Source organism: Formica exsecta, unplaced genomic scaffold, assembly GCF_003651465.1.
Source record: "Formica exsecta isolate Colony F162 unplaced genomic scaffold, ASM365146v1 scaffold228, whole genome shotgun sequence".
NCBI lineage: Eukaryota > Metazoa > Arthropoda > Insecta > Hymenoptera > Formicidae > Formica > Formica exsecta.
This window is the reverse complement of record NW_021849573.1, coordinates 1049193-1066258: the sequence shown is the minus strand read 5'-3', so window position 1 is coordinate 1066258 and position 17066 is coordinate 1049193. Positions and strand designations below refer to the sequence as shown.

The 17066-nt window shown below is 36.3% G+C and overlaps 1 protein-coding gene across 2 annotated transcripts; it reads left to right on the top strand.

The window, feature by feature from the left end:
- The first annotated feature begins 47 nt into the window (after positions 1 to 47).
- Positions 48 to 8377, top strand: LOC115235596 (homeobox protein abdominal-A homolog). Of its 2 annotated transcripts, none has more exons than XM_029807494.1 (2): positions 48 to 2511; positions 7837 to 8377. In XM_029807494.1, the coding sequence occupies exons 1-2, from the start codon at positions 1461 to 1463 to the stop codon at positions 8292 to 8294; spliced, it is 1509 nt and encodes a 502-aa protein (XP_029663354.1). In that variant the 5' UTR covers positions 48 to 1460; the 3' UTR covers positions 8295 to 8377. The 2 variants fall into 2 exon arrangements, with proteins under 2 accessions (XP_029663354.1, XP_029663353.1); XM_029807493.1 differs by having other exon boundaries at positions 7798 to 8377.
- The last annotated feature ends 8689 nt before the right edge of the window (positions 8378 to 17066 follow it).

Here is a 17066-nt window from a genome sequence, read left to right as displayed (position 1 = left end):
CGTCGTGCGTGTGTGTATCGGCGCACGATCCTCGGGACCGGAGGCTTTGCTACCTACTGAAAATCCTTCGCTGTATTAAGCTTGTTACACGAGGGGTGGTTCTACCTGACTGACTACTACCTGAAGACGACACACGCGGCAGATAAAAGGATCCCGGTCCGATCAGAGATACGTTCTCTCTCCTTAGTCTCCTTATTACTCTCTCAGCTTCAAATGCTCGGATTTGCGTCGTTACAGTTGTGAGTTACGTGATTGGATAGATAACGCGACATATGCCAATCGCGAACAGGCGGGACGTTTAATGAAGCGCGCTCGGAGTCCCATCGTGATGAGAATGACAGCGATCTTAGGTGACAGAGACGGAACGACGTGCGGCTTGTGTATAATCGGTCGCGGGACGATCGTAATGCATTCGGTCGCGCAGTGAGTTAGCTCGCTCAAAGATCGACGATTGCCAAGTGTCTGGTGCTGATCTTTTTTTAAGAACCACGCACGCGCTGGTTCTAACGTTGCCTTAGCTTTAATAACGAGCGCACTCCGAACTTTTGCGACTGGAATGATGCATCCTTTCTAAATCGCGTTGTGTCATTTTGTTTTTGTTATATACTCGTCTTCCACATCATCGCTGGATTGGACATTATCATCTGTGCTAACCGATCTACACCATCTCGCACGTGGCTCGCCTGCCGTCCCATCGATCATCCCATTCGCTGTCGTCAACATCGTCTTCGTCTTCGTCGTCATCGCCGCGTGTGGATCCTTTTGTCGGCGGATTTGCCACGCACTTGATCGCGCTCCCTTCTCGCTTCTCCGTCCCGCGTTTACCCCTCCACCTGTCTGCTGCGGCGCTACACACCCTCTCCCCCGCCGTCAACCCCTCGTCGAGGACTACGCGCACGATTTATCCCTATCCCCACCCGCCACCTCCTGCTCCTCGCGCCTCCACTACCTTCTTGTGTGTGCACGCGCTTCCTTTATTTACTCCGTGAATTCACGGACCAACACGACCGGCTCGGTCACGATGAGCGCACCGTTTCTCGCTCCGCGGTGAATATCCTCGGTGTTGACGCACGTTCTATCGCGTTTTCCATCGAACCTGTCCGCGGTATACGCTGTGTTTCGCTGTGTTTTGAACATTGGAAAAATTATTAATTTATATACGGCAATTGTTACTCGACTTACGATGACCTTGCGATTATCGGGTGAACGTTGATCGGTCTAAACTTGTGCATCGCGCGAATTTCGGCGGGATTATCGTTGAACGGCGGTCACGAGACCGTCGTTGTACGTGCCGATTGACACCGACATCGGCATAAATATTGTTGTAACACCGGCAATAAATCGTCATCATCTGCACCATCGCCGATCACGTGGCTTGCTCGACGGCGACGCTGTACGATAATGTTCACGCCGCGCCGCTATGTGGCTCCGGCGTGGGTCACCCTGGCTCCGTCACATCGATGGGAACAGCAACCGGAGCGGGGAATTCCACCGGGGTGACCTGGTGGGCCATGATGAACGGTTCCCTCTACGAGGACAGCCCGCCGCCAGTTCCACCGACAGCCTCGACCCTCGTATCGATTCAACAGCAGACAACCACGACACCGGGCTCCCATCAACAAGCGACAACGCCGACTTCACCTGGTGCACCGGCATCATCGGCAACGACAGCGCCACCGGCGCCCACAGCGAGCGCCAGTTCAACCTCGCCGAGCGCTTCCTCGGTAGCGAGCAACAGCGCGGCCGGACCGCTTCATATACCCGCCAAGAGATTAACGGCGACACCGGGGGGCGGTGGTTCCACTTACGGTGAGGTTGCCTGCGTAGAGTCGTCGGGCGCGCCGGGCGGTGCGGGGGCGGCGGGCGTGATACGGCACTCACACTCGTCCTCGGCGGGTTCTCAAGGCGGCTGGAGTTACAGCCCGCACCATCCTCAGGACTCCCACTACTCGTCCACGACGGGCGGCGGCGAATCGTTGAACCATCATCAGGCCTACGGGGGTAACAATCCCCCCACGTATTACAACCTGGCGGCCGATCCCACCTCGACTTCCGGTTCCTCCAGGGACAACCGGAAGGCCGGGGCCACTCTTAGCTTCTGGTCACCCGCCACTGCCGGATCGGCCGGCACCGCTGGCTCTACCTCGGATTACAAGTCCTACAACTCGGCCGGCGCGGCAACAACAACGTCGTCCACCGGCGGTGGTGGGTCTACCTCCGGCGCCGCTGATCCGGCCGTCTCCTCTTGCCATCAGAGCTTCTCTCAGAGCTGGTGCAATTACGCGCCCTATACGACGGCGAGGCATCATCATCCGGTGGACACGGCTGGACATCATCATCCTCATTCGCAGGCGGGGGTACCGTATTTGGCGCCATCCGCGGCTGACGACCGCGGTAGGGTCGCTGCCGCTATGGTCGCCGCGGAAGGTGCCTTTCCCCACGATGGATACGGCGGTCTGAGAAACTATGGAGCACCAGAACCCGTTACTTCGAGTCCCTATCCACCTCCAGGTAAGCATCTACGCCGTCTCGTAGTAATTCCTTATTTTTATTCTTTTCTTACAAGGGGTCTCGGAGAGATTCAAATCTTTTTCCAAATTTATACATATATTATAAAGCTGAAACGTAACATCATATAACTCATTGAATAATAACATTTATATTATCGCGCAATATTACCATCGCTGATATATTTTTATTTATATTGTTGAATTATTAATAAAGAGATTGAGTTGTTAGAAATATATACATATTTTGCCGCTCGTAATTAATGTAAAACTATCATTTACACTCTCCTATATACAACGAAGAGGTCGTAAACCTCGGATAGTTTTCTGTATTCACAAGTATCATAAATCGATATAATGTTCATCGGCCGTCAGATCCTGAGATTTCATTCGAAATTAATGAACCTGTGATATTTGAAATTTATAATTAATTTGTCACCTTAACGTATAACGACAGATTGAACGAAGACATTTCGAAAAAACGATGTATCACATGTGATAAAAAGATGGCCATTAATTTATATTAATTGCACATGATACTTACTATTATTATGACCTTTCGAGTATTTCCCGACGATCCTGACGAACTTATTCGACCGCAGTTATCGTTCATTCACATCGTTCCCTTTTGTGCTCTCTCCTCTTCCTCCCTTTCTCTGTCCTTTTCTCGGGACCCTGCAACCCATGAAACGTCGCATGAGCAACAACGAACGACGGCGGCCGGGGTTTATTGGCGGCCGTAACTCGTAAACTCTGGCGCGCGCCTCCGATCAGCTGATCCGTTCCATGACCCGTGCAGGCGTTCAGTCTTTCCGGCTAACGGCTGTTCGCGCGCTTGTATTGTCACGACTATCTCCCCATTATTTCAAATTTGTGTACAATAACTTTTTTTCACATAATCGAACGTTTCTTTAAGGGAAATGATATCTTAAAAATGCCGCTACTCTTCATTAAAAAATATTTATATGTACGTAATTGTATATGTATACATATATATAATTTTTTTTTTTTTTTTTAATGCGGCATTATGTTACTATTTTATTATCTGCCGAGAAAATTCAAAGATCGAGATTTTATAGCATTAATTTATGTTGTATATCCTGTTACATTACACATACAGTGTATGTATGTAATATACCAGAGATTGTAAATTACATTCAGCATAATTATATGACGATGAAATTGTAATACGCTTTCCATACGCATGGAAATATTTGAATTTCATATCAGGCTTATATAAAGAGGTATTTTTTTTATCGATCGTCGCGTTGTATTCGCTCGCTTTGTCCTTCTGAAAAGTTACGTATCGCCGCCTGAATGTACTTGGCATAACGCTCGTCGTCGCGATTATCGTTGCTTTGTTGCTCGTGCGACCGTCATCGACGGCGCTCTGATAACTCAGATAACACTCGCGTGATCACCCAGTGAGTTTTAATCGTACGCGCACGAGGGTAGAGTGTGCGCAAGCGTGTGCCCCGCTACGTATACGTATATACAAAATAGAGAAACGCGGCCGGGCACTGTGTATAGTTTAAACGTCACCCGATAGATGGCGGCTCCATTATCTTTACCCGTTCGCTCGACACCAGAGAGTGCGCCGCTTGCACCGTATCGCGCCGTGCCATCCCATATTAGTCCGGGTAATCTCTCCGAGAGAGGCCGGATTACAATGTTTTCCAGGTGTCCCCGCGCACAACCTGGGTTCTCCGCTTGAGATATTATCTCCGCGCATCACCGGGAACGCCGGGCATTTATTGGTCCGTATTTAATACCGCGGATCGGTGTTCGCCGCTTAATTAGGCCTTTGAGGCCTACCGGTCATTATTATGCGCACTTATATTACGGGACAGAGAATAAATTTAGCATAAAGTATGGCTTTATCAAGTCGACGGTTTTTCGAAAATCAAATATTTCATCCGCTTATAGAAATAAGAAACTTTGATAGGCCGTTTGAGAATACTATTTTTACTTTTTATTTAAAAAAAGATTCTGTTATCTTATCTTCTCTCTCTTTGTGCGAAATAAAATTATTTGTAAGTGAAATGTTAGGAATACGATAATAGTTTATGAATTTTAATTTCTTGAATGTTTAAGTAAATTGAATAAACCATACATTTCAAATTAATTTTTATAATACTGCTCAATATGTTTAATATAATGCTAAATTTTTTTTTAAATTTTTTTCTTAATTTGCATATATTTGATTTTATATCAGTAACAACGAAAACGATAGATATAAAAGATATTGAATTATTTCCAATCGATATTTTACTCCCATCACTCGACCCGGTTACGAACCCTTCGATTATTTCTGTCAGAGCTTTAGATGTCATTCAAAAAAACTACAAATTCTGATCAATCTCCGGATATCTTTCAATCTGCATATATTTTTTATTACTTTTTTATTTTTTTTATTATTTTTTATGGGGATTATAAGATTTATTTATTTTAACTTTTTAAACATTGAATTTTTTAAAATTTATATATTATATGTGTTCTCTCTATTTGTTACATTTGTCAACATTTCCTGATCTTTATTAAACAATTTGTACGTTAGTAGTAAATTCTTGCCGCTCAAATAATCGCGTTTAGGCAACGAGAGAATATATCAAGCGGGAAAGGAAAATAGAGACAGGCTCCAGGACGAAAGGAAAGTTCAATAATTGAATTGAAGTAAAACTCGAAGAGCGAAACTTTTCGCTTTTCGGACAACCGTGTGCTTTCTTGTGTTGGAGATATTAATTAATTTGCATATTAAATAAGAAGTTTGTATTTTTATATTTTTTTTATTTTATTTAAGCTAGAAACAAGGTTTTTTTTTAACTAAAAGAGAAATAATAATTTTAATGATAATAAATGTAGGAAATTTTGTGGCAACTGGAATATATAAAAATACCTGCGTGACATCTGAAATATACTTAATGTTGCGCGGGTGGCGCCCATCGCAAGCATATGTTCCGACGGATCAGACATAATACTACATCCGGTACAATGCGTTTGTTCAGATTTTAGCCTTAGATAGGCTAAAAATAAACGATTTAATCCCCTTTGGATAATTTGCAATACTTTTGCGCGAATCAAATTTCTTTTTATTATGAAACTAATTATTTACCTCAATCAATATTACGGTCATATATTGTATTTTAATACAGAATCAGTCTTTGAAAAAACTTTATAGAACACATTACGTATAACACGTGAGGTGTGTCAGCTATAAATTTTTTACTGTTTGATAGAATATGCAGGTGACAAGGCAAATAATATTCATTGGAGAGGAGAGGAGGAGGAATATCTTTATTCACCCAAAGATAAAAAAAGAATACTTAACATTTTTGTACGATGTATAAAATACAGCGATATATTCGGTGAACATTATTTCTTCGCCTCTACTCCACCTCTTCTTTCCCCAACTATACGAATGTACTTAAAACAAAATTTTTAAATATCGCGAGACATCCCGATGGATAGAAACAATTTTGTTGCATTCGCGTACACTAAGGAGGCGTTTATCCAGTCCGCGGCTGGGTTAAAGATAGACCGCGGGAGATGAGTCGCGGGCTTTCGTAATCGCTCCGTTCCACTGGCGCGGGTATGCACCTTGCGCACCATCCCGTTGTATATTCCGCTTTAACAAATGTATTCGCGTCGCTCCACATTCTCGGTCTGCAACGGGACATAGAGTATGCCCTGTTAAAAACCATCAACCAGTCGAGAAGGAACCTAACAACGGTTCGCTCGCCGGCTTCATGTTTTTCGTGTGGTTAGTAGAACCGGTCCAATTATATCATACCACTATGCCGGGAACGACTGCGAGGCAACCCTCGTGTGTGCATATATATATATATATATATATACACACACATATGCACGCATATATATGTATATGTATACACGACTAATGTTGCGCACACACACATGCGTAGCTGAAGTGCACGTTTTGACATTCGGAGAGCTGTCCCAGGCACGGATTCAGTCGATGATGCTCCCCAATACGAGAAAAAATTGGAATCAAAGGATTGAGAATAAAAAATAATATTTTTCAAATTTTCCTTTGTAGTTTGCAGAAACAATACTTTAATGCTATCGCGAGAGTAAAATATTTATGATAATATTTTTACGAAAGAAAGTAAAATTTTATTAAATATATATTAGAAATATGACGAATTTTTTTTTTATTAAATACATTGGAGATATAATTTAAAAAATATAACGAACCTTTTAGAAATATTGTATGCTAAAATATTTTAAAATGCTTTCTCTCCCTCTAGATTATTCTATGCTTATTTATTTTGGTTATAGACATGTATATATACATATGTTATATATAAATTATTGAATGTGGAATATAAACAAGAGAATTTTTATTTGATATTAGCAGAAATTTGTGGAGAGATATTATTCTAATTTTCAAAAAGAAATTAATGTATAAATAAATGAACATTATTTTGTCGAAATTTGTTTGGCGGGTGAAAAAGTTGATACATTAGTTAATTTTTTCAATAAATTTTGTTTATAGAAGAATATCTTCAATAATTTGCCATACTAATTGAAAGAAGTTAATTGAAAGATACTGCATTCCTCCATTATAATTAGCGGCGATCTGAAGAGTTTTAATATAATTATACGACGGATGCAATTAAATGCTGGATGTTCGTCTTATTTCCCCTTTCTCGAGGTTTATGAACTTTGTGAAATTAGTGGTGAATATCTCTTTATCATTTTAATAATTTCTCTGACTCAATCTGTTCGCATATACGAGGTGATAATTTTCCATAATAAATACAAACGCACAATTTGCTTTTATTGTCTTATTATGCAACAAACTATACAACAGAGTTATTTGTAGTGAACGATTATGAAACGCTTACTGATAAAAAAGGACTAACGGTATCAGTTACGCGCCGATACACTGATTAACGAACCGATATATCTGCGCTCATTTTTGCCAGTCGCTCCGTAGTAATGACTGGCGGTAATAACGAGAAAAAAAAGGTACCGGTACAACCGCTTTTCTTATTGAAAATCCGCTTGGATGTGCCGACGAGTAAATGAAAAACTAGTGTACAAACTAATAAATTTATTAATATCTGTGTATTTTGGGTTTATATATGTATCGAGATTTATTTTTTGAATTATTCGGACTATAATAAATTTCGTAAGGGCAGAGCGGAGTAGGATTGAACAACATTTGCCTTATGAATTGATATAATTTTCTTTGAATGGAGTATTAGTCGAATATTACTAGCTAGCAGCTAGGTTGTTTTATCATCGGCAAACTAATTGTGTTAAGTGATGTGGGGTTCCTCCCCATCTTCCTTGTTTCCCGCAGGTTCGCTTGCGGGTGTGGGAGTCGGGGTTGGCGTAGCCGGGATGGGCGTTGGATGCGGCAGCTCTAATCCCCTGGAGTGGACGGGCCAGGTGACGGTGCGGAAGAAACGCAAGCCTTACTCCAAATTCCAAACTCTCGAGCTGGAGAAGGAGTTCCTCTTCAACGCTTACGTGTCGAAGCAGAAGCGGTGGGAGCTCGCGCGCAATCTGAATCTCACCGAGCGTCAAGTGAAGATCTGGTTTCAAAATCGCCGAATGAAGAACAAGAAGAACAGTCAACGGCAAACCCAGCAGCAGAATAACAACAACAACAACAACAGCAGCAGCGCCAACAACGCGAACCACCACGCGGCGACCGGCAGTCACCACCATCCGAGCACCGCGCACGCACCACCCTCGAGTCACCACGTGGTCGCGCAGGCGCATCACGCGAACGGCTCCACGAAGCATCATCAGTGACCCGTGGCCTTCTCTGGGGTCGTCTTCGGGCACCATCATCACAGCCACACCTCGTCCAGCAGCAGTGGCAGCCACGGGGGCAGCCATAGCAGCCTGGTAGCAGGTCACAGCAGCCATAGCCTCCACGCGCCGCAGCCGCAGACGCCGCTGCCGCCGATTCACGTGTCGTCGTCGGGCAACGTTACGCCTGCTACGGCCGTAGTCCATCCACACACACACGCGCACGCACACACCGGCGGCCACCATCATCATCAGCTGGCGCACGTGGCTCAACAGTATCCCGCGCTCCTACATCAGACGCCTCACGGCTTGGCCGCCTGAATGCACAGGACGCTCCAGAGAAAGACCCGTTCGTGACGCTTCGGGGATGTCACCGAGGCGATTCTACGAAACCGTCGATCAATATCCATGTCCACGGGAACGATGAAAAATCCTCATGGACTCTGTCGAGCAGCCGTTCAAAGACTGCCTCCATTAAGGAAAGATAAAGCTCGCGCGTAGTATATTATATATTATTAATTATTAATTATTATTAATTATTATTATTATTATTATTATTCAACAAGCGAAGAGTTTTTGCTATTGTATAGAAAAGGCGCCGCTATTTCAAGCGGCCCGAAGACTCTTTTCGAGTGTCGGTGTCGGATGCCGCTATTCTACGAGTAATACGCGTCATCGAGCGACACCAAGCAATCTGTCCAATTCGTAATTCGGTAGTATTTTCTCCAGTTATATATACATATATACATAAAGTAAAGAGGTAATTAATGTCACTTAGTGTACCCCTACTCCTCCCACCGCTCTAAGAGTTCCCTCCCCTTCCCAAGATATCCTCTCTTCCGCTCCGCATCGTGTATTTACCTCGTCTTATATTATCGGATCCGAGTCGCACATTGTAACGTATCGTTGCAGTTACATCCGGGACCGATTCAATCAGACACCATTGATTTTGCAGTTAGGGCTGGATGGTCCGTCGAGAATCGCAGGTTGTAAAATGGATGATGGGTCGCTTTTAGGGGTAAGTGGACTCACTGATCTCGCGTAAGTGCATGTGCATTGTTCTTTAAATTATTTTTTCACTTTGATATGGGTTACGATCGCGTTAAAGGTCTACAAATCTTTTGTCGAGTATATCTACATACAACTAATATTAAAAAGCTAATATATTGAAGAAAGATTTTCCACTTTTGTCATTTGTACTTTTATATTAATTTGTTTATATCACTTTCTTGAAGCGTAATAAAATAGCATAAAAATTTTATTAACAGTAGACTCAGTGCAAATATCTGTTCTTAATAAGTAATAGTTTTTCAATATTTGATTCAAACGTTTTGTAGATAAATTCTACACTTGGTCTAAACAAATTTGTAGTGTAGTTTACATTTATCGGGATGCTTATTATTTATAATTTATTAATTTCTCCGAGGAGACCGAGGAGAAACGTCATACTATTTTGTCTGCCGTGACAAAATAAAGAATGTAATAAGTTTCGAAATCAGTGTAGAGCACGAGCGTATCCCAAAAGTTAGATAATTACGTCCACAATGTGTCGTAATAATCACCACAAGAATCGCAAATTAGTATCTATAATTCTTGTATTGAAGAAAAACGACTTGTGTTAAAAATATACCTAGTAGTCAGACTCTCTAGTGAGTGGTCGTGATTGTACCGTTCTAGGCTGAGTTTGGGATCTTCATAAAAACCATGATATTATGCAGGGTCAAGATTGCATGTACGCTCAGTATTTACATGCCCGCGCGGGCAAAAGTCTTGCCGTGAAAAGAATTAAAGGTTGTGGTACTTAACGCTTTGAATAACTTTACAACTTGCTGACGATAGCGTAATTTTGTATTATTTTTATTGGCAATAATATCTATCGGTGAAATATAAGACATTTTTTACTTAGTTGCTAAAAAAAAATCGATCTGGAAAGTTTTTCCGATAAAATTACGCCTTTAAATAATATTTTTAATTATGCCATTGGATATTCCAAATATTTGTCGATCAAAACTGGACGTTGCACCTACTCTTAAAAAATCGACATTTGCGATTATTATATAGTATTATGTTATTAATAATAAAAATCCGGAAAGGTTAATCAAAATCTTTTTATTTATCGTATTCTATATTTTATAGATTTGAAAAGTAACAAGGAAATCAAAATTCATAAAAAATGTTATAAATGAAAAATATACAGGGTGGACCCAAACCTTCCGGCTAGACTTTGAGATTTTATAGAAAATTTAATTTTGAACAAAAAGTTTCCTATAAACATGTGTCGAAAAATGCTTCCTTAAAAAGTTAGCACTCAAAAATCTCTCAGAGATTTATACATATGTACATATACATACATGCGTGTATATATATATATGTATGTATATACATAATTTAGCTTGATTTAAATTTACTATATATACACGTATGTATATATTTGTGACGTCCAGGAAATGTCGCGAGTATTGATCTCTGGAAATCCAATAAATGCATCAGCCGACGGATATCTTCCGGTCGTTTTATTTTTCTTTCGTTTAAAATCCGTGTTCATGTCTTTCACGACGAGAACAGAAAGAAATGAGAAAAACCGATCTCGTATGAACGAAGTCCTAAGCGCGGCCGGAATACAATTTTAAACAAAACATCAGCGAGTAAGTAGGTAATTTAATCAGATGTTTAATGAAAAAAATAATTATCCCAGTGGATCTCTATTCTCTAAGGTGCAACATTATCTAAATTACCAAGGGTTATTAAGTCTATGTGAATGGCTACAATATATTATATACGCGTATTTTGTGTATGTATATGTTATGTTGTGTGCGTATGCGGGCGTGTGTGTGTGTCGGGCGTATTTGCGCACGTATATATACGTGTGCTTCTCTGCAAGCAAGTGCATCTGTTTTGTGTGTTGTATGAATGTATTATACGGCTGTGGGTATGAATGTGTTATAAAATGAAAAATGAGCACGCGCTTTGTACTGTGGGAAAATTGATAGATAGAGCGAGAGAGAGAAGCGAAAGTGAAAACGAGATCGAAAAAAGAGAGAAAGCGAGAGAGAGAAAGAGAGAAAGAAAGATGAAAAGATCGGGAGCGAGGAAGAGAGAAACAAAAACAGGATAATCGTGAGTCGGAAATTATCGGACGTTCGAGATAGCCGGTAAAAATAAATAAACTTGTAGCTGAGCGCGAGAAGAAGCGCGGCGGACAGAGCGCGAAGATGAAACGAAGATGATAGAGTGAGTTTGAATTCGTGAGAGACTGAGTTCCGGACAACTGTGTATAGTTCTGCCACGGTAATGTAACAGTTATAATTATGTAATGACGATAATATAATACAATATAAATGATAACGAAATAAATGATTTCTCAATCGAAATGATTAAATGGGAAATTTCGACTGGACGGTAACGGTCGTGTTGCGTTTACCGTACCGTCCATGCTTTGCTGCAAGTTGATTGTAATTAGTTATTAAATATACCACTGATGATGTTTATTATGTCTATTAAAATATTCTTAAGATTATTATTATATTATTTTATTATTAATATTATTATTATTATATTATATTATCATTATTGTGAGCGTCACGTTAATATTATGTTATTGTTTTTATTGTGTGTTGTTTTGTATGTACCTTATCAGCCTATAATGATAACATTATTACAATAATCCATACACACGCGCACACATATACACACAGACACAATAGAGGAACGGGAAAAGAAAGTATATAGACATTATCATCTTTGTCCGCTCTAAATATTAATCTAATACTGATATGATTTTCCGACCTACAAATTTTTACGGTGCTTGATATAATGAAAAGTTTCCAATCTGTTAATTTACAAACAGAAATATTATGTTTGCAGAAAATTTTTTGTAATGCTTAAGATTGTACTAATTTTCAATTAATAATCTGAAATTCAGAATATTAGTAAACTAAAACTAAAGTTATGTTATACGGTTGAGACGCTGGAAAAAAGAAAGTGGGATGCTCGAAAGCACCTTTATTTGAAAAAAATTTGTTTATATATACATAAAAAGATGTTTTTTAAATATTTTTGTGACTCAACTGCTAAAATATTTTTCTGTTATTTTTATATAGCGACGATAAAGCTATACATATATAACGTACCAAATTATTTCTGGTGATTGAGAAAAATATAAAGATTATAATTGTATCTCATTTATATTGATTAGTATTGCACTTTACGCAGTAAAAAAAATTGTTCCATCATCGATTTGCTGCTTCATGTCACATTGTATATTATTATCATGCGCTGTATCTTGTAAATTATATGCGTGAATATTAATTGTTTAATGTTCCGTTTAAAAATCTCCATCCTTTATCATATATGACAGACATATAACGAAATATTACAAATAAATCGTCATGTTTTTTTTAAATCAAAACTGAGTTTGTTCGACCCATTACGCAAATGAAAATAATGAAGAAAAATATTTTTGCAATCTCTTTACAATGCATTTTAACAAACATATATACTTATTGAGAAATATAATGTAAATTTTCTTTCATTTATAAGTTAAAATTTTACATATGTTTAAAATTATTATGATATTTTTCAAATCTTAAAGTTATGAGAGTTATGATATAGTTTATTTAAAAATATTTTCAGCACATTGCAAAATTTTTAATTTAATCTTGTATGATATTACAATATTGTCAGCATGCGAAATATTCGCATTTATTTAATTTGTTTATAGAACGTATTAACAAATATTATATGCAATATTTTTTTTATATTTGTGTTCTGTTTTTTTACAAAATTCAATTTTTGCGAGTTTAATTCTCAACGTTTAAACATTTTATTTTACAAATTTTTGTGGGCAAATGCATTACATTTATAGATAATAAAATAACACAAATATTTTTGGTATGCGCAGTACAAAAAATCGATATTATATAATATTTATTAAAAATATCGATATATTACTTGATTACATAATATTTTTGTTTAATGTTTACGCACACACAATCACATAAATATTCAAAAGATAGATCACATATATTATTAACTGTCCAATCTGTCAAAATGTAATGCTATTTAAACCATAAAAATTTTTTTATTTACTTAAACTTGAGAATTTATATAATATACATTTATATATAATTTTTGTGAAGAGTTTAACATATAATTAATATGTTAAAAAATATTTAAATTATAGTCTTATTATTATTTTTTATCACGTGATTAGAACCTGAGAAAAATATAAAATGCAGTAAGTGCAAATTGTTTTTGTTACCTTTAAACATGTTTTCTTTTTGTCAAAATGTATGCATTTTATTCAAATTTCTCCATTCCTACATTTATCCATTCTCATTTTAATTGTATTTGTACGATACTAAGTATATGTGTCCGTAAAGTAGAAATTATATATGCTACTTGTAAATAAAATCACAAGATTATTCCTGTATCGAAGTGCAATAATAAAATATGTTATAATAGTGCCAAAGTATAATTGCAGAGAAAAAAAATACAAAGTTCCTTCCGTATGAAACGAAAGAATAATTCATCAAAATTTTTTTATTTCTTAAAATGTGTTTCGCGCAAATTAAATATTTCTGTACCAGTGTTATTACATAGAAAATTTTAATAATATTGTTTAACAAAAAAATTTCGTGTCATAAAATTGAAAAACTGTTTGAATTTACAATTTGATTGCTTTTTATACTTTAAATTTGGCAATTCTGTGAATATTCATACAGTATAAAATAACAATTCAATAGAACAGGATATATTTTACGTACTTATGTTTTAAACAATTTTTGCATGTAATTAGAAAAGTAACTGTATGACAAAGATGTGCAAAATTTTCAAAGCAGCGAATTCTGTTTATATCGAGTGCTTACCATGACTATAAAGCATAATATTTTGCCGTTGTGTTTACTATAATGCAGAACTATAGTAATATTTATCATGAATATATAATAATGCATTATTCAAGGTGTTTTACATAATTAGCTAGAAAACTAGGTAGTTGAATTAATTATTACATAATATTATGTACATCTAAATTATTACATAAAATAGATATATTTAGACTTTGACAAATAAAATATAGCATGTATTATATAATTTTTATCTATTGTTGCGATGTGATAGGATTTTGTAAAATTTGCCGAAGAAGATTTTGAGATGAAAACTCTGCCGGTGAGTACTAACATATATAGTCTGTTTTCCTTATAGCAATGCATTCTGCAAAAAAACTTGATATCAAATAATATATTATTTCTAAACTAACATTTTACTTAATCTATTTTTTATATCTATTTGATTAATCAGGTCATTAAAATAAATTATTTTGAAATTCTTTGGAATTACGTATTTAATGGCTTAAGAGCATGTATAGAATACATAGCATGCTGCAGTTAACGAAGTAAGATAGAAAGATTCATTTATTGCGAAGTATATTGTGCCATCCGTTCATTGTCAGTCCGGGATGTTCGACTTTCTAATGATCAAAAAAAATGGGGTCCCAACTAAGACACTCGATATGTTTTCCGGCCATAAAGAACGGCTAAACCCTTGAAAATTCCGCCACCAACGCAAAAAAAAAAAATTAGAAACTTCTGTCGCAACTTTCTAATCCAGTCGTAACTTTATTCACATCTCCAGTTCTATGTGACACTGCGACGTGTAATGATGTAACATTCGAGAATATAAAGTTATAATCGAAGTTTCCTAAAATATTAGTAATATTTGTGTCGGTTAATTATGTGGTCATATTGACATATAAACCGGTGTGGTGAACTTATTATTATATCTTTCGTGTAATAGTATATTTGAATATACATATATACAAATATATATTTTTTCCTAAAGAATCTGATATAATTCAATCTTATAAAAATTGTTTACAACAAAAAAGATAATTAAAGAGAGAGTATTTTTTGATAAATTTATTAATGGTAAATTTATATTTTTCCTTTTCTATTTCTTGTGCTGTCACACCGAGTGTTTGTCATACTCGTTTTATAAATAAAAAGAATTCTTAAATGAATGTCGTTATAGGCGAATACGCGTAAATATGCATAGCGTAAAAACGCATGTTTGAATAATTTTAGAAGCAGTGATTTTCGAGTAATGCTCAGTGATCATTATCTTATGTTTGAATATAATTGATTTATAAGATCAATATTAATGAGAATAATCATCAATCATCTAAATGGTTTGTAAATAGATTCAATTATCCGAGTTAGAAAATCTAAGAAATTATAATCAAATTACTTATATATATTTGATTAGATATATTTGCTTAATTTATACATTACATATTGGTTGAAAATAAGATTATTTACTTAAAACATATTTCAAAAATACTGAAAAAATGCAAAATAATTTTATTAGATTTACATAAATTGATACACAATTTGTGGTGGTGTAGGACTGATATTTTATAATTGTTATTTATAAGACCCGTCTTCTCCTTTTTCTCTTCTCGATCCTTCATAGAAGTATTTTGATGTAATTTTCTTATAAATGTGTAATACACACCTTTCTCTTTATCTCTCTCTCTCTCTCTCTCTCTCTCTCTCTCTCTCTCTTATATTTTTTGTTTTGATTCGCGAAATTTTGCGTCTTTAATCTATTTGTTTATATCAGTTTCTATGAAATCAATTATACTTAACGTTCTGTCGAAAATTATTTCTGTATATATTGTTAATCCGATTGAAAACAGCATCTTCTAAACATTGAGAAAAGTTTAATTGCTTTTCTGCTTTTAATTACGTCATCTGGCATGCAAATGTTAAAACAACCTTCAGCTACTATTGCAGCATACATACAATGTTTTTCTCGTTCTCTTTTTCTTGAGAATTATATCTTACAATGACAATCTCCATTACTCAAGCTGCAATTATGATGACGTAACAGTTATGTTGCGACGGACAATAGGTGTGCGCAATATTTCTAAGCAACTGCAAAGAAAATAAAACTACGTATTTGTTATCGACTGACTATCTCAACATCAACTGTACAGTAATATAGAGAGGCGACATTTTGAAAATTTATATTATTATATATCTCAGATATAAAATATTTACATATTCAAAAAATATAAAAGTGTATACATAAATATCATTGTTGATCGTAATATGTAGATATGTCATAAGTCACTATATAATATAATAAAATAAAAAAGTAGAATATTATTTAAATATTACAATTTTATTAATAAAAATTATCGTCAAAAATTGGTGTCGTATAATATATAGTTGTATTATACATAACATCAGTGCAAATGAATATCATTATAGTAGTAATAAAAATGATCATTATTTATAATTATCGAGATATTACTTATTATTGCTTTAAATAAAAAACTGTTTTGATAAACTTTAATATTTATATGATTGTTATATGACTGTTTTGTAAAGTTATTTAAAAAAAACAGTCATATAACAATCCTATAAATATTAAAGTTTATCAAAATAATTTTTTATTTAAAGCAATAATTAGTAATATCGATAATTATAAATAATGATCATTTTTATTACTACTATAATGATATTCATTGTCAAATGGTTTGTACAAAAAGCACAAAAACTACAAAGTAGCTATGTCACTAGTCATATATGCTAATAAAGATTTTATGATGATAAATGTACATTATAATTCTTCGGATTAGCATTAAATCATAGATGAATATAAATGGGTTTCTTTGTATGATAACCGCGCCGAAAGATTGTATCTTTCGGCGGCAATTATACGATCTACAACATTGTCCGAAAAATAACCATTAAGAGACTCTCGGGT